Source organism: Delphinus delphis, chromosome 19 (assembly GCF_949987515.2).
Source record: "Delphinus delphis chromosome 19, mDelDel1.2, whole genome shotgun sequence".
Taxonomy (NCBI): Eukaryota; Metazoa; Chordata; class Mammalia; order Artiodactyla; family Delphinidae; genus Delphinus; species Delphinus delphis.
Window position 1 is genome coordinate 12,165,476 of NC_082701.1, and position 17,804 is coordinate 12,183,279.

The following is a 17,804-nucleotide window of genomic DNA, read 5'->3' on the forward strand; positions in this document are numbered from 1 at the left end:
GAGGGGAGAGGTCACCGTGAGTGCCTCCCTTTGGCAGTGAAGTGTCTTTTGATGGATGGCAGCGTGCCAAGCTCTCCAATAGGCTCGGCCAGGCAACGGCCGTCATCCAGTGGGTACACTGATTGGGTTTGACATCCGGTTACTGTCCCCAGAGCACCACAAAGAATGGCCAGTGTCTTCTGTGCTGCCGAAATTCTGCTATACCCCACAGGAGCAGGAGGGTGGGCTGACATGCCCCTTCCACACACAGGGAGGGTGTCCTGGCCTCCGCGTGGAGCAGGCACCGCTCTCCAGTTTGCAGAGGGGACAGAGGAGACGGAGGCCGGGAGTAGAGGGCCTTGCCCACCGTGCCCAATGCAAGAAGAGTGGATGGAGCTGGGATCGTGGCCACCCAGGCAGCCACCTTTTTCCTCCCAGTTCCTAAAGGTGTTCTGTCCTCCCCAGCGGCTCTCCTCAGTCCGGTCTATCCTGTTCCCTGAATCTGCTCATGCTTCAAATCAGATTTTCTAGTCCTGACTGAAAGCGGAATACTGCCCAGGGCAAAACAGTAATTTCTGACCTGTCACTCTTGTGCGTTCCACAGGTGGTCACAGGGAGGTTATGAGCAAGGGGACAGGGGCAAAGCAGACGGAGGTGTGAGACTGGCAGGGTCCACCTTCTGCCCCCCAAAGGAGAGACTCCACATCTCCCTCAGTTGTATGTTCTTGGGGCTCCTTACTCCCAATCCAGCCCAGCCTAACAGGGCCTCCCTCCCTGGACCCTGAAGCCCTCTCCCCAACTACCTGGAGGTTAAGCTAGAAAGCACCACCAGCCCCCACTGGTGAAACTTGCTTCCCAACAGCAAAGGCATGAAATCTCCAGATTTCAAAAACATGTTCTTCCAAACCCTTAAGCTTTTTCAATCTAGCGAAGAAAGCTTACCTTTCTGACCCAACCTGCAAAGAATTATTTGAAAATCTGAAATACCCGAGGAAGACTCTGCCTGCCTTTACATAAAGTTTTGGGGCAGAAGCCATCAAGGAGCTCAGAGCCTGCGAGAGTCATGTTCATGTCACCAGATGACACTTCTATCATCAGATCGCAGGTTCCATGGCTCAACGGTCAGGCTCTATTTTATTACCCCCACGGTTGTTCCACTTTGATATGCTGACCAAAGAACAAGTCTCACCCTACCACTACCAGTGTGTGGAGAAAGCCACGCCCTCCACTACTTGTGTGTGGAGAAAGCCACGCCCTTCGCGGCCCCAAGTGCTTCTATGGCAGCACAGCCCTACGCTAAATTGAGAACACCAAGTATAAAAAGATTCCTCCTTCCACCAGCTTGGGGGCCAATCCCAGCCAGGTTCTTTCCCTAGAAGCCCCCAAGCCCACAAAGTGAGGCAGATTCCAGCTGTGAAGAGATGTTCATTAGGACCACTTGCTCACCTCTGGTTTGGGTGAAACCAAACTGTTGCCTTATTTGAGCCGAGGTTGTTCCACCCTCACCCAACCTTCCATTCCCCAAAACAGGAGGCACTGATCAGTTTACTGCAGCACTTTTATTTCCTCACAATGACGCATTGCTGGGGCCTAATGTTCTCACATGACAGTAGAAAACCAAAATCTGTTGTCATCTCTTAGAGAATTGAGAATTGCGTACAAAAACCTTACATAAATTAAAAGAATAAATTTACAGGTGTGAATGCAAACTGTTTTCCAACTCAAGGTAAGTAACAACCCACGGTGTTCTGGCGGGAAAACTTCGGTAAGAAAGGAAAGCAAGTCCTAAGGCTCAGACCTTCCCAACCCCGTAAGACCGGCAAAACAGAAATGACAACTGGTTCAGGACTCCTGCCAGCCTCTAGAGAAATCCTGGAATAGGCAGCTCTGACACATTAATACCCTGCACAGATCGAGAGACTCCTGGTCTCCCAGATTCTCATCAAGCCATTGGATTTCTCTTCCATAAATGTGTTCTCACCTCAGCCACAAAGTGACGGAGCCGCGTGTTAACTAGGGGTTTAAATCAAAGATATGCACAGGATATTAAACATATACCAAGGGAAGAGTTAACTTGAATACAAGATCAAAATCAGCAACAAGTTCTACAATCCAGTGCTGATATCAGATACAAGCTTCTAGGACAAATTTCTTTTCAAAGGCTTATTCCAGTTTCATGAGGCTAGCATGAGGTGTATACATTTGCCAAGGCAAATTTATACTTCTGAATTAACTCATGCAGCAAATGCTACGCATCTGCTCGCAGTCCGTTTAGAAGCATTTGCGGTGGACAATGGAGGGGCCTGACTCGTCGTACTCCTGCTTGCTGATCCACATCTGCTGGAAGGTGGACAGCGAGGCCAGGATGGAGCCCCCGATCCACACCGAGTACTTGCGCTCGGGAGGAGCGATGATCTGGAAAAACAAGAACGTGGTTTTAGTCAGTGGCATTGTCTTCCCAGAAAGGCCGCCAAGCCCAAGCCCACAACCACCTCTGACTCACCTTGATCTTCATTGTGCTGGGGGCCAGAGCCGTGATCTCCTTCTGCATCCTGTCGGCGATGCCGGGATACATGGTGGTCCCACCAGACAGCACCGTGTTGGCATACAGGTCCTTCCGGATGTCGACATCACACTTCATGATAGAATTGAAGGTAGTCTCGTGGATGCCACAGGACTCCATACCTAAGAGACAAAGCTCACTCTCAGCGGTCACGTTCAAGGTGAAAGGCACCTCGGCTCTCAACAGCCTCAGACGGAGGTCATGCTGCCTGCCTGACACCTACCCAAGAAAGAGGGCTGGAAGAGCGCCTCTGGACACCGGAACCGCTCATTGCCGATGGTGATCACCTGACCATCAGGCAGCTCGTAGCTCTTCTCCAAGGAGGAGGAGGACGCGGCGGTGGCCATCTCCTGCTCGAAGTCCAGGGCAACGTAGCAGAGCTTCTCCTTGATGTCACGCACGATTTCCCGCTCAGCTGTGGTGGTGAAGCTGTAGCCACGCTCCGTGAGGATCTTCATGAGGTAGTCTGTCAGGTCCCGGCCAGCCAGGTCCAGACGCAGGATGGCGTGGGGGAGGGCGTACCCCTCGTAGATGGGCACCGTGTGGGTGACCCCATCCCCAGAGTCCATGACTATACCAGTGGTGCGGCCAGAAGCATACAGAGACAGCACAGCCTGGATGGCCACGTACATGGCCGGAGTGTTGAAAGTCTCGAACATGATCTGCAAGAGGCAACAGCTCCTTAGTCAATGGAAAGGACCCAGGACCACCCCATGCTCACACACCATGCCAGCATGCCACAAATGTGATGTGTGAAGAAAAGAAAAAGACGCAAGCAGAAACACAAATAAGAAACCTTGAGACTTCAGGGAGGAAATGCCAGAAGAACAGAACCCTGGAAATAGTGAAAGAAAACCTTGAATTTCAAAAATCAAAACTGAGCATGAAATGACTTGTGAAACAGATGGAACGGCCCAATCGACCCGGCCACGCTTACCTGGGTCATCTTCTCACGGTTGGCCTTGGGATTCAGGGGGGCCTCCGTCAGCAGCACGGGGTGCTCCTCGGGGGCCACACGCAGCTCGTTGTAGAAGGTGTGGTGCCAGATCTTCTCCATGTCGTCCCAATTGGTGACAATGCCGTGCTCAATGGGGTACTTGAGAGTCAGGATGCCACGCTTGCTCTGGGCCTCGTCGCCCACGTAGCTGTCCTTCTGCCCCATGCCCACCATGACGCCCTGGTGTCGGGGACGCCCAACGATGGACGGGAACACGGCCCGGGGAGCGTCATCCCCAGCAAAGCCCGCTTTGCACATGCCAGAGCCATTATCGATGACGAGCGCGGCGATTTCTTCTTCCATTGCGATCTACTCAAAAATGCAACCATCTCAGGCGCGCCCTGGAGCCCAGGAACAGCCCCTGCACAAATACCCTCGCCGCGAGACGTTCCGCCTCCCCCCCCGACCAGCCGCCCCGACAACAGAGTAACCGTCTGGAACCGAGACTGGCTTTTATGTAACGCCCCCAGCAGCGTTGTTCCGCGAAGACACGGCCGGGTGCTCTCAGTACTGCGGTCCGGTCCCGGCCCCGCCCTCGCCCTGCCCCCTCCGCCGGCAGCACCCCCACTGAGTCCTCCATGGACCCGCTGGGGCGCGTCCCACCTCACCCACTCCACCCCGCCCGGCTACCCTTTGTTCCCGGCGTCGGCGCGGCCGGGCCTCTGGGGCCAGGAGCGAAAAGCGGGCCTGCGAAGGGGCGCGGGGGCCCGGATACCGGGCCAGGCCACACAGGCCTGCTCACTTACCGGCGGAGGAGGCGGCCGTAGGACGCGGAAAAACGAGCAGACAAGCGACGAGAAGACAAGGAGCGCGAGCCGGCTGCGGCGAGTGAGATCGACCACGGCCTCCCCCGCCCGTATTTAAGCGGAGCGGGGCGCGCGCGCGGGCCGGCGGCGCGCGCGGCCCCAGAACATGTCCATATATGGCGATCTTTCCGAACGCCGGGCGCCCATTGGCCCGCCCGGCAGGGGCACGTGGGGCCCCGCGCCCGGTCCCGCCCCCCACCCGCCCCGCCCCCAACCGCCCCGCCCGCGCCGCCCCCGCGCGCCCGAGACCCTGCGAGCGAGACCACGCGCGGGCTGGCGCTGGCCGGAGCGGGGGCGGGGTGGGTGGGCGTCCCCGGGGATCGCAGGGCGGGGTGCAGAGGATGCCGCGGAGCTGACCCGCCGGCCCCGCCCCGGGACTGCTGGGCGCTGTTGGGGAGGGCCCGGCTGCACCCCGAAACTGCCTGGCCCGGGGCTGGGCGGCATTCGGAGCCGGTTGTGCGCCCGCGGCCGGCCCCGCAGGGGGGGGCTTTGCTCCCCGGGCGCCCCCTTCGAGCTTTCTCCCCGAGGCTCTGCAGGCCGCGAAGGCGGGTTCCCGGCGCCGGGCTGGGGGAGGGGTGGGTGGTGGTCCCCGCCGGCTGCCCATGCGGCATTGTGGGCCCCATGGTCCGGGGGAGTCCCGGGGAGCCGTGACCTCGCCCCTGTCACGATGGAAAGGAGCCGCCCGTTCCCTAGCGCAGCCATGACCGCGTAGTCCCCTCCGCCGGAGTTGGGGCGCTCGGGGGTCCCTGACGGTGCAGAAACGGGGTCCCTGGCGGTGCAGAGACTGGCCCCGTTATACCACACCCAATACATCCTGCCCCTCAAACCGCAAGCCCGATTGTCCCCAGGCGGGGGCTCCACTCCGGGTTTGGGACCACCCCCTCCCTGTCCGTTGGGGAGAGGGTGGAGCTTTGTTTCACTTTAGTCATCTTTGGGCATCGTAGGGAAACTGAGGCAGGGAAGAGTAGTTTTGACCGCTTGAACTGTCAACTCACCCCTAAACTTGAGAAGGGGAACTCTCTCTTCTGTTTATGACACTAGAAGTAAACCCAGTGGACCCCGGCAGCCCTGGGGCTGTGGTTTTCCCGGGTCCAGGGCGCGCCCTTTTCCCCAGGAGCCTGCTCTTGAAGACCTGTCATCTCTGGCAGGGTCCTGGTCACACCTGCTGCTTCCAGTGCTTTCGTTATGCCCGGAGGGAACCAGGTACTACGGTTTCCTTGGACTTAACTTGTAAGCTTTCGGGATTGCTCAGCACAGAATTAAACATCAGAGGAGTCATGTGTAAGAGCACACTGGCCATGAGGGGTGACAGTGGTGCCGGACTGAGTGAGTCTGGGGACTCGTCCAAGGTCCGGGCGCGCTGGGCTCTACCCGGGCTGATGTCTGATGGGGGGCGAGGCCGGGCGCCCCAAGAGCCCTGAAAGGTCAGCTGGTGTCCACATCTACCTTGGGCTAGGCAGGTAAAGCAGCCGCCCAGCCCACCTGCGGACTGCAGTCACCCAGATGCCAAGGCCATGCCTATGGCCACCCATGCCACCAGGCCTAGCTGGGTCCCAGACTCCCCAGACTTTCCAAGGGTGTAGGGCAAGGCTACTGTCCATCAGGTGTGTGCTCCACCCATGGAAGAACTTGGGGCTGGGCCTCCGGAAAACCCACCCTTACAGGCGCTCCTGGGCACAACCACCGGCCTTCAACCCCCAGGTGGGGGCGTCAGTGTGCGAAGAAGACTGCAACATTTGGGGGTCCCAAGATGTCACACACGAGAAGTGGGAAGTATCCAGTATCCAAGGCGTCGCGTCCTGTGTCTGCCCACCCCGCATTCCACTCAGGCTCCCTCGACTGCGGGGGCCTCCCCTCCTCGGACTCCAGTTCCCTCTGGCACTCCTTTGTCTGGTGTGCCCGGGCTGCTTCGTGGGACAGATGGGGAGGGGGCAGAGGCCGTTGGAACCTCTGTCCCCGTTCCCCCTTCCTTCTTTCTCACCTTGCAGTCCGCAGGGCGCTGGGTGCACGGCCGAAGGGTTGTGGGGGGAAGTGGGGCGGGGCCTGGGAGCCCCGAGATTTCCAGGGCTTCCCCCTTCGGTAGGCCGCCAGCCCGCCACCAGCAGGGCCGGGCTGCGGGGGAGGGCAAGGGGCGCTCTCAGCCGGCCTGGCGCTGGCTGGGGTGGGGGAGCAGTTTCCAGTTCCGCGGCTGTGTCACCCGGCGCGGTGGGGCGGGGGTCAAGGTGAGGCCGCAGGTGTGCGGGTGCGGGGTGGTGGCGCGCGGCGCGGCCATATTTGGCCATTTCGGCGCCGGCGGAGCCCCGCCCATCGCCCGGGAAGCCGCAGCCTGGGCAGCCCCGTCCCCGCCCGCCGCCGGCCCTGAGTCACCGGCCGGGCGGGGGGCGGAAGTAATGGACTGGGGGCGCCGGGCGCGCTCCTAGCCTTATTTAGTCAAGGAGGCCGCGGATTGGCCGGCGGAACAAAGGGGCGGTGGCGGGGGGCGGGGAGGCCCCGGCGCCTTCGAGGAGGCGGGGCGGGGCGGGGCGGGGAGGGCACCGGCAGCTTCTCCCACCCTCACCGCGGGCCTCCGCGGGCCTCCGCGGGTCCGGGAGACCTCGCTGCATCGCGTCACGCCCGGCCGCGAGAGTGCAGCGTGGGGGTGCGCGCGGGCCCAGAGGTCACGTGGCCCGGGCGGGGGGAAGCGGAGCTGGAGGCTTGGCGGTGGGGGGGCGGGCAGGGGGCGACGACCCTCCTGGGAAGCACCATCCGGAACCAGGAGTAAGTGGACGCCTTGGGTCCAGGGACCGGGCCCCAGATAGAGCGAGACCTCCAAGCCCCAAACAGGGGGTTGGGGAAAGCCGCATTCTGCGCTGAGATTTTTCTGTTTTGCAATCGGGCAGTGCGAGGCCTCGCCCAAGGTCATCTCAGGGCTGTGCTCGTGGAAGCGCACGGCTGCCCCCACCCCTCCTGAAGCTGGAGAGGCCCTGGAGCCCCTTGGGAGGGGACCACACGGATGTGGCAGCCCCTGGCTTGGGTCAGCAGGGAGGCCCTGGGAGGAGGGAGAGTCAGCAACTGCACTTCTGCCCAGAAGTGGGTGTGTCCTTCCCAGCTTGAGGATGCAGACTTGGGGCTCAGAGAAATGATGTGAGTTTTTTAGCCCAGTGCTGGTTTGGTGCATTTATTGTGACCTTGCTGCCTCTCGTTTCATCTTCTATCCATTTAACGGCTGAGAAGACAGTGGTGCAGGGAGGTGGCATCACCTTGCAAGGAAGTCTGGCGTAGCTGAGACTTAGCCCCAGGCCTCCCCAGCCCTGGACACTGCCAGGCAACCCCAGCTCAGGGTCCTTCCCTTGTCCCTCCCTCTGACACCCACACCAGCCTGGCGTCTCCTTGCTCCAGCCTCCAGGGATGCTTCCCGGGATCCAGGTCACCTCTGCACCTGGTAGCCTCACCCCTAGCCCATCACCCCACCCCTGCCTTCTGCCTCTCTCCACCTCCCAACTAGCCAGTTACTTGCCAGGCAGACAGGGTAGGGAACTTGGTAACAAGTCCCCCTTCGGGCCTTTGCCTCTGCCAGGAATGTCTTTCCTTCCCCTCCCTCCAAATACAACATGGGATCCTGAGTTGGATCCTGGAACACAAAAGAAGACGGTAGTGGAAGAACTGGTGAAATCCGAATAAAGTCTGGAGTTTAATTAATTAAGTACCAAAGTCAATCTCTCAGTACAATTGTACCATGACTGTGTAAGATGTTAACATTAGGGGAAACCGGGTAGAGAGGCTGCAGAAATGCTAATACTGTCTTTGTGACATTTGTGTAAATCTAAAATTATCTCATAATAAAAACTTCATTTTAAAAATACCAAGGAGTACTTCCCTGGTGGTCCAGTGGTTAAGACTCCGCGCTTCCACTGCAGGGGGTGTGGATTCAATCCCTGGTCAGGGAAGTTCCACGTGCGGAGCGGTGCAGCCAAAAAAATAAAAAAAGCCAAGGAAAACCAAAGTTTCCCTATCCTCAGCTCACTGTCCTATTCTCTCAGGCTTGTGGATCAAATGCAAGATGAGTGTTCTGCCACCTAAAACCTTCTCCAGGTCACTGGGCTGGCTCCCACTGGGGCAGGGGCAGCCTGTGGAGTGGCTCTGTCTGCTTGGAACAAGGGTCCCCAGGCTGCCCTGGTAGGCAAGGTCAGCTTACTGCTGGCTTGGCCAGCCTGCCTCTGAGTTTCAGGTCAATGAACAGAGTCAGGGCCACACATTTCTGTCTCTGGTCTTAAGTGTCCAGTGGGGCTTGTTCTCCTGCCGGCACTTTACGGACAGTCATGGAGGGTCCATATATCCCAAGGCACCCTGGAGGCCAGGGCTCCAGCCCCACGCCCTGCGGAGCCACCCTGGCGGCCAGCTGCTCGGGCACTTAGGCATTGGTGAGTTGTCAGGTGCTCTGTGCTCAACCCTGCCATTTGTTCTGTGCCAGCATGCACTGGGCCAGGCCTCTTCATGTGTCATCCAGTCCTCACTGCATAAGGCAGGGAAACTGAGGCTCGCAGTGTGCAGCCCCCACATGAAGTTGGGGTGTCAGGTACACAGAGACACCCAGGCCAAGGCTTCACTGCTCCGGCAGTGGAGAGCTCCAGGCATTTTGAAGACAGGCCCCACTGGAGTTTATTGGAGGTTCCCATCGCCCCACTGTGGTGCAGCAGGAACCAAGGAGGCCTCTGGAAGAACACTGGGTTGGGAGTCAGGACCTGAGTTCTGAGCCTCAACTTCTGTAAAGAAGATGGGCCAATGATGTGAGGGGGGTGTGGCCCACCAGAGGCTCTGAGGCTGGTACCCCTCCTGCACTGGATGATAGGTCTGGGGACAGGAGACCATTGGGTGGCCCAGTGAACTTTCCCCAAGCCGCACCACTGAGGTTTTCCAGACCTCTGGCCTCAATGTCCCCAGGCATTCAGTTTTCGATGATGATTAAGCTGTACTCGCTCAGCGCCTCTGTGTGTCAGACCTGAGATTACCAGGAGCGGCGGCCTCCTTACTCTGCTTTCAAGGGCACACCCCCCCAGGCCTCGTTCCACTGGGCCTTGGGGGACAGTGACAGCGCTGCCTACACCACTGAGCAGGCTGCTGGACCTGGTACAGTGGTCCAGAAATGGTCACAGTCTGCTCTTCATCTTTGCTGCACACACTGCCCACCTGTGTGGGCCCTGCCCCCAGAGGTCACCACTTTTCACCTCTGCACAGTTCTTACTCTCGGTGAGCTGTGTCCACAGATTGCAAAGGGGAACCAAGGATTAAACCCAGGAGGCCAGGCCTCCAGCTGCTTCATGACAGTTCCACCTCAGCATGTGGCTAAAGCCAGAAACCAGGGACTTCCCTGGCAGTCCAGTGGTTAAGGCTTCATACTCCCAATGCAGGGGGCATGGGTTTCATCCCTGGTCGGGGAACTAAGATCCCGCATGGCCCACGGTGTGCTCAAAAATAAAAAGTCAGAAACCAGGGTGCCCACCAGACCATGGCACGCTCTGCACATCCCTGACCTGTGTCCAGTCCAGCTGTCAGCCTCCTGGTTCCCCACAATTAATATTACAAATCACATCACCCTGCTCCCCATGCCACCCACTGCCTCGATAGAACCTGAACCCCTTACTCTATTGCTGGAGGCTTTCATGGCAAGCTCTGCCTGATCCTCCACCCTTTCACCTACTATACCTCTCACTCACTGCCCTCCAGCCTAGGACCAGCACCTGCCCAGAAAGTTTTTCCCGTTGGCCACCTCCTCCCTGCAGGCCTCCAGGTCATCCCCTGGCCTTGGGGCAAGTCCCCACCTCCCACCTGAATGTTGGTTATTCAGTTTGTCCCTGCCCTCTGCCCCAGAGTGTAGGTTCTCTGGACACAAGGTGAAGCTGGTGTCCCCTGGTACCTATACAGGGGAAGGAAGCAGGAATGTAGGCAGAAGGAATGGAGAGAGTAGGGCTCCAGCCCTGAAAGAGGGAAGGGCCTTCCCTGAGAGTCAGAAGGGGGACAGGGGAGCTGCCGAGCTGTTCCCCCAACCCTGACTCCAATATTCAAAGAGAGGATATAGCTCTAGAGCTGAGAGGGAAGGGAGCAGAGGCCTGACTGCCCTCAGGGACCCTCTCCCAGCACCCAAGCTGGTAGGCTCACGGGGGTTGCAGGGGACAAGGGTGGGGCACCCCTCCTGCCCTTCCCGCTCTGGCACAGTGCTGCGGGGAGCTCGCCCGGCCAGCCAAACTCTCTTGAGCTGGACAAGGTCAGGGCTGCCGTGACAGGTGTCCCCACCCCTGGTAAGACACGGACAGGAGGCCGCTGCTCTGGGCGCTCTGTCCTCCCCGCCACTGCTCCAAAGGCTGCAGCTGGAGTGGGCAGAGTGGAGGGAGGTGAGGTCACGGCTTACGTCGAGTCCCGCCTCCGCACCGGCCACCCAGGCCTTCCCGGCGCTCTCCTTCCGGGTTTTGGACTTCCCAGAGAAGCGGCGCCCAGGGGGCGGGCCCTGCTGCTCTCAGCCCCGCCCGCTCCAGCCGGTTTGGGACGCATCGCCCTGGCGGGCTGGGGGCAGGGCTCCGGGTGCTCACACCCGCCCTGGGCCCAGGGCCGCGTGTCCTAATTTGGTCCTGGGGCAGTTCCCGGGCCACGAGTCGTAGCGTGCACCTTCCTGCGCCCCGGCCCGCCTCCACCTCTGGGAGCCTGACCCCAGCACCAGCTTTCTCTGAGCCCTTTGGTGTCAGCGCGGGAGTCCCGGGAGAGACTAGGTCCAGCGGGCGGCCGAGGGGGTGCGGAACAGGCTGCCACCGAAGCAGTGCCAACCAGGGCCGGAGGCCTGGGGCGCCCTGCCACCCGCGGCCATTCTGCACCCCCTCCGTTAGCTGGTTTCGGACCTGGGGTCAGAGCCCCCTCCCCTGCACCGCACAAGCCGCATCTCCTCTGCCCCGGCGGTTTGCGGGCAGGGCACGGCACCCGGGGCCCTGCGGACGGGGGAGATGGGCGCAGTGCGCACACTCAGGACGCGCCTCTCGCGGTCAGGCACGGGCTGGGTGCGGGGTCATCTCCCACGCGGAGAGAGCTCTGCGGCCTGGGCCAGGAGATGGCGCTCTGGCCGGCTGCGGCGGCCCCGAGCGCCCAGCTCTGAAGCAGGCTGCTGTCATTCCCACGTGGGCCGCCAGGTGGGTCCCGGTATCGCGGCTAAGCGGCCCGGGCCGGGAGAGGAGTCGGGGTCGCACCTGCCGACCCATCCCAACTACCCCGGCCCTCCCCAGAGCCCGGACGACCCCCGCAGCCATTGACTCGGGCTGGGGAGGATGCTGCCAGTGGCCCCTGAGTCACTGCCGCCCGAGGGTGACAGGGAGCGGCTTGGGAGTGGCCGGTGACCTCAGCCGGTGCTGACACAGGGTGACAAGGTGGGATTGGGGTCAGCCAGCACCCAGGGCAACGGAAGAGGGGAGGGCCAGGGCCTCCACTCAGCCAGGCAGGGCCAGCCCACCCCTATGTCCCTGTGCCTTCTGTTCAGGGAGCGGGCAGCACCCACAGAGGGACCCCAAAGCTAGGGCAGACCCTGGACCTGAGTGTGTCTGTTGAATACACAGCTGGTTCCCTGGGAGGGTTTAGATGCCAGCTGCCATGCTGTCTGCTCATTGGACACACTGTGTTATTTCAGCAGCTAGGCCACCTGGGCAGATGGCCATAGACAACCAATTCAGAGAGGAGAGGGAGGCTCAGAGAGGCTGAGGTTGGTTCCAGGTCACACAGCAGGATTGGAGGGGGTGGGACTGTGAGCCCCCTCCCCCAACCATACACACCCTGTTGGCTATGGGGAGGCAGAGGTTGGGGGACAAAGGGGTGTGAGTTCATTCCTCTTCTCCAGGGGCTGCCCAAGGGCTGTGAGCTGTGGGGCTAGGTCATTTGGGACTGGGCTAGCCCCAGGAAGGTGGGAGAGGGAGCCGGTAGGGATGCAGCCTCCGGGGGACCTGGATTGCCACACCAGGGCAGCAGAGAGACACGGAACACCCTGAAGATGGATGGGTGGGGGGCAGAGAGAGCCAGGTTGGGGTTAGGCCATTCCTGGGGAAGGACAGAGGATGCCCATGGGCTGGTGGCCAGAGCTGTACCTCTACCTCCCTGGGTGACAGGTGGGTCGGCCCTACCTGTACGTCTACCAGGGCCTGTGTGAGTGAATCGTCTCAGGGAGCCAGCCCCCAGGAGCAGCCCTGACCCACAGGAGCTGCAGCCAAGGTCAGCAGTGCTGAGCAGACTCACACACCCACTCCTGCTCCCAACATTCTCTTCCCCACTTTGCCCGGGCACAGACTGAGCATGGGGGGCGGGGTGGGGAGCCACCCAGCTGGGAAGGGACAGGCCTGGGGTCTGTAAGCAGGAGTTGAGTTTGCATATCTGCAGGTGCCTGCGTTTTACCTACCTGGGAACAAGGGAGGGAGTTTCGAGACGATAATGTTCCCTCAGATTTTTTTTTCTGTGTGGCCGCACCGCGCAACATGCAGGATCTTAGTTCCCTGACCAGGGAACAAACCTGTGACCCCTGCAGTGGAAACAATAAGTCTTAACCACAGGACCACCAGGGAAGTCCCATGTTCCCTCAGACTTTGAAGGCTTGACTCCCAACTCTTCCTACTGTTGCTCTTGGGAAATGGTTGTCATTTGAGTCCCGATCCAGCGTCCATGGTTTTTGTGTTTCTGCACAAGCGTTTGGGCTTTTCCCTTTTTTCCAGTCGATCTGAGATTTCTGGGGTACCCGTGCTGAAGACCTCATTCTTGTCTTGGTCACTTCTAGGCCCTAGGCCCTCAATGTCCTTCAGTTCTTGGGAATTTTCTTGTGTTATTTTTTTCATAATTTCCCTCTTTCCTGTTTTATTTTTTTTCTGTTCTTTTGTTTGGGGATTTCTGTTAATTGGCTGGTCATATCTCCTAGTTGAATCCTTTAATTGTCTTATTTTTTCTTCTATCTATTTATCTTTTTTAACTTCCTGGAATATTTGACTTCTTCTGACCCTGCAGTGGGATTTTAAATTCTAATTATTATGGTTTTTAAAATTTTTTAGAGAACTTAATAAAAACTTAATAAATTTTTACCATTTGTCACACTTACCTTATCTTCTTTTTATCTTTCCCTTTTCCTATCTAAACCATTTGGGAGTCAGTCTCAGACGTCCTGCCCTTTACTCCTTAATATTTCAGTGTCTTTTTCCAAAGAACAGGGACATTGTCTTATATAACCACAGTATAGCAACCAAAATCAGGCAATTTCACATGAATATGGCACAGTTCATCTAATCTGAAATCTAAATTTCAGTGATGACAGTTGTCCCAATAATGTCCTACATAGCATTTTTCCCTGACCTAATCCAGGATCTGTATTACATTTAGTTGTCCTAACCTATGACATACTTAATCCCCAGGGCCTCTCTCCTGTTCTCTGCACCGTTTATAGCATCACCTATAGGTGAGAAGATTTTTATTAGAAGCAGACCAGCACTAATGCCTCGAGCTAAGTGGCATGACACTGTCCCCATGGGAGCCATTTGACAAAGGAAGGTGACCACGTGCAGAGCCTGTTTGACTGTAGAAGGCAATGGACCATTTCTGTTTTGGCCCAGCAGTCAGAGATGGAGTTTATTCCCTTTTGGATCCCCAGCAAGATTTCTGGCACACTTAATAAGTGTGTAGGTACTTAATAAGTGTAGGTACAAGAGTAGGTACTTAATAAGTGCCTGTGATTATTTGACGTGGGGAGTCTGGTTCTTTCACGATGCGCTGAGCCTCTGCAGATAGATCTGGCGTTGTGCACGGGTGTCTGTGTGTGTGTGTCTGTGTGTCTGTGTGTGTGTGTGTCTGGGCATGTGTGTGAAGGCGCACATAGACAGGGGCTGGGCAGAGGCTGCCATGGTCACCTGCGGAGTTGTGAGCTCCTGATCGTCCATGCCAGGTGTTGACACATCTTGGGCACCTGCGTGTCTGCAAGCCCAGGTGGGCAGTAAATATGCACATTTTGATGAAGTTGCCCTGGTCCTCACTCAGCCCCATGCAGCCGGGGCTCACGCTCAGATATTGCAAGTGTTCCTCTCTTGTCCCAGGAATGTGCAAAGGCCCTGAGGTTTGGGTGCTGGAAGATGGCCCAGTGGTCATGGGACATCTGAGCTTGCTGAGGTGCCCTCAGTCCTGTCCTCGTGGTCCCTTCGGGAACTTTCGGCCTTGCTGGGCTCCAGAGGCCTCTGGTCTCTCCCTCCCCTCTCCTGCTGGATATAGCCCTCATCTCCCCCTCTCCCCGCCCCCTGACCTTATGGTTTTATAAGAGACAAAAGCCAGGAGACTGCACCAGCTTTGTACCCTGAAAGCTCTAAGTGGGGGCCTCCCCAGCCCAGCCAGCAGCTCTCTGCTTGAAGCGGGGCGGGGGGACCAGGCAGGAGAGGTTTGCAAGGAGCTGCTTTGCCAAGACTGTGTGTATCTGGGTGCGTGTGTGTGAAGACGAGGGTCTTGAGGGGGATATAGGGTGGGGGAAGGGAGGGGTCTTGAGAGATGGTGGTGGGTGTGGATTTTCACATGGAGCAAGCGGGAGGCACAGGCTGGGCATCCCCAGTGTTTGCACACACAGCGCAGTCTGAGATGTGCGAGCCCCCTCCCTTCTGCCCTGCTGAGGGGAACTGTCACCCTAAACCGCCTGCAGGCCTCCAGTAAACCAACCTAGGCCCCCGCCCGCCCATGTAAGTGGAACTGTGGGGCAGCGGAGAGCTCTGCCATGAAAAAATCATGAGGACACCAAGCTGTGGGCCTGTTTCCGGAACAATGCAGGGGGCTGGGCCCTGGGTGCCTGCCAAGCTGGACCCCAGGAGAAGGTGATGGGCCCAGGAGTGAAGAAATCAGGGCCTCAGGCTGTGCCCAGCAGCATCTGGACCAGCAGAGTGGCCCTCACCTCCTTGCGGGGCCAAGAAGTTCGGGGGCAGAGGGCCAAAGGGGTGGCGGAGGCCTGGCCATGGGAGGGGCAGAGTACCCGGGATGGCCTGGGAGAGGAATGCCAACTAGAGCAGCAGCTGGGCAGGGCCTGGGCTGAGGCGCAGGCTCTGGAAAGCGGGGTGGGGCACTGGGGATCTCCTCTGTGAGGAGTAATTCCCAGAGACTCACTGCCCTGCGGGATGGGTCTATCTGGCATTGCTCAACGCAGGGGGCCAAGACTTTAGTCTGGGAAAGGTGTGACTGTGGAGGTCCCTCAGCCGGTGGGGCTGTCCTGGCCTCCATCCTGGGCCATTTCCCAGTTTCCAGGCTCCAGGCCAGCTGAGGTGGGGAGGGCCCCTTCCCCCAGCCTGCACACACAGAGCACCTGTGCCAACTCACACCACCAGCATCAGTGTTGCCCGGGCACTGAGCCTGGTGCATGCGCTGGTCACCATGGCAGCAGGTAGTGTGCTGGCAGGAGCCCAGGCTGGGCTCTAGCATCTAGGGCTGGCTGTCTAGACATGCGGAGGTGGGTGTGCTTTCCCTGGTAGCGCCAGAGGGGCCTGGCTGGGTGGAGTGGGAGGTGGACCCTCCAAATGGCCAAGCCTGCCCATCCCCCAGCACCCCAGGAAAGGAACGGTTTCCTGAGAGCTCCAGGGTGGATGCCAGGGGCCTGGGGGGCTCTAAGGCCCTCTCTGCTCTTGGCCCTAGCTGGACACTAAGAGGGCAAGAGGCTGAGGATCGGCCCCAGCCTTTTCTGCTGGAGCCTCTGACAGCTGAGGCCACCCCTGCCCTCTGGGCCCAGCTGTGGCCATAAGGGGCCATCTGGCTGTGTCCATCTGCAGGTGGCCACTCCCTGAAGTAGGGAGCCAGAGGTGCTGCTCACCTTAGGAAAAGGTGCCCTCCTCAAGTCAAACATATTAAAGTTGGTGTGTCAGGTGGCCTGACGTCTGTGCCCAGGCCTGGTCCAGGTTGCAGATGTGAGCCCAGGGTGGTGTGGACACACTGGGTTTGTGCCCTCACCCCTGGGAAGGGACTGTGTCAGGTTCAGAAGTGAGCAGGGGCAGGTGAATGGGGGTCCCAGAGTGGCAGGGACTTTGGATGCCCCAGAGTGTAGGCTGGACAGGGCAGTGGTGGGCACGTTTGTGCCCCAAGTGGGCGGCTGTGTGGACAAGTTCTGGCAGGGGGATGGGGTTCTGTGAGAAGGGTGCTCCCTATCGCCTGAGGAGCCAGCCTGCCACAGGCTCTCATGAGGAGTGTACATCTGGGGTGTGAGGAGCGCCCCTTATGCTGTGCGCAGCCTGGTCGCCCTGCTGGGCAGATACGAGTGGGCTCTGAGGCTGGGATCCAGAGCAGCATCTCCAGACTGGGGCTGACCCAGCAGGTGGCCATGGCACACTCTGCCCAGTTCCTGTCTGTGTGTACTTAAACACACACACACACACACACACGAGGGGCCCAGACTCCCATGCACCCCACCCCATCTATCAGCAGAGGCTCAGCCCATCACATAAGAATCCCACATCAAACATTCACAGGCACTTCTTAAGTACCTACTGTGTGCCAGAATCTTTCGGGGGATCCAGAAAGGAACCATGACCCTAGCAGGCAGCTGACGAGGGCCTGAGATCCTGAGGGGGAGGGAGGGAGGGGGGACCATCTGTGCAAACTACCTCCCTCCGAGGAAGCCTGGGCTGGAAGGCTCGCCTCTCAGAGTCCCCCTGGGGCCTGAAAGGCCAGCCCATGGCTCACACCCCTGGGTTAGTGCCAAGGAGCCCCACCCCACCCCCACCTGGGGCTGTGGGGCCCTAGAATTGAGAGGCCACAGGCCCTTCTTTCTGGCTCTGCTGCTGAGAAGCTGCCTGGAGCCAGGCCCACTTAGTGCCTGGCGGCTGGGCTTCCTCCCGTGGGGCACGTGATGCCCATGAGCGCCCTGCCAGCACCAGTCAGCGCTAATGAGGCCGTCATGCTAATCGGAACAGGCCAGCTCCTTTGCAGCCTGACTGGGAGTTGGGGGTGCAGAGGAGAGACCAGTGCCCATGCCTGGAGGTGGCCATAGGCACAGCTGCCCCTCAGCCCACCCCCCCACCCCCGTACACATGTGGCCTGAAGTGTGGACAGCATCATGGCTTGTACCTCCGAACCAGGACATTTCCCTGGGCAACCCAGTCCCATAGGAACTTGGGGGGATTTTTTGTGGGCATCATCTCTGGGGAGGGGGGTGCAACCCCAGACTGCATCTCCCTACCATGGTGTACCTGGCACGCAGCCTAGCCAGGCACCCAGTCGATGCCCTATAAACGTGTGGGTCGCAGAGGTGGACAGCAGTAGCCCCCAGGGAGAGCAAGACCAGCCCCCCGCTCAGCTGACCTGTGGCGTGCACTACGCTGTCATGGGGATTTGTGTGCAGGCCTACCTCCCTGAACCCCAATCTGAAACCCCCAAGCAAGGAATCGGGGCTCCTGGTCTCCTCCTCAGTGTCTGCACGTGCCTGGGGAGGTCACTGTCCGGGACCTGGAAAATGGAGGAA

The 17,804-nt window shown here is 59.1% G+C and overlaps 1 protein-coding gene across 1 annotated transcript; it reads right to left on the bottom strand.

The window, feature by feature from the left end:
* Positions 1 to 1,519: 1,519 nt before the first annotated feature.
* Positions 1,520 to 4,398, bottom strand: ACTG1 (actin gamma 1). The gene is made up of 5 exons (XM_059996722.1): positions 4,286 to 4,398; positions 3,480 to 3,848; positions 2,766 to 3,204; positions 2,483 to 2,664; positions 1,520 to 2,394 (listed from the first exon to the last, which is right to left on the bottom strand). Exons 2-5 carry the CDS (start codon positions 3,840 to 3,842, stop codon positions 2,251 to 2,253), a joined length of 1,128 nt encoding a protein of 375 aa, XP_059852705.1. The 5' UTR covers positions 3,843 to 3,848; positions 4,286 to 4,398; the 3' UTR covers positions 1,520 to 2,250.
* Between the last annotated feature and the right edge of the window lie 13,406 nt (positions 4,399 to 17,804).

Bases quoted from the DNA above. Each gene is read 5' to 3' on its own strand.
- ACTG1 (XM_059996722.1), bottom strand. From the start codon at position 3,842: ATGGAAGAAGAAATCGCCGCGCTCGTCATCGATAATGGCTCTGGCATG. The intron at 2,665-2,765 runs GTAGGTGTCAGG...TTTGTCTCTTAG, and splicing joins CTTCCAGCCCTCTTTCTTGG to GTATGGAGTCCTGTGGCATC. The intron at 2,395-2,482 runs GTGAGTCAGAGG...TTGTTTTTCCAG, and splicing joins CCAGCACAATGAAGATCAAG to ATCATCGCTCCTCCCGAGCG.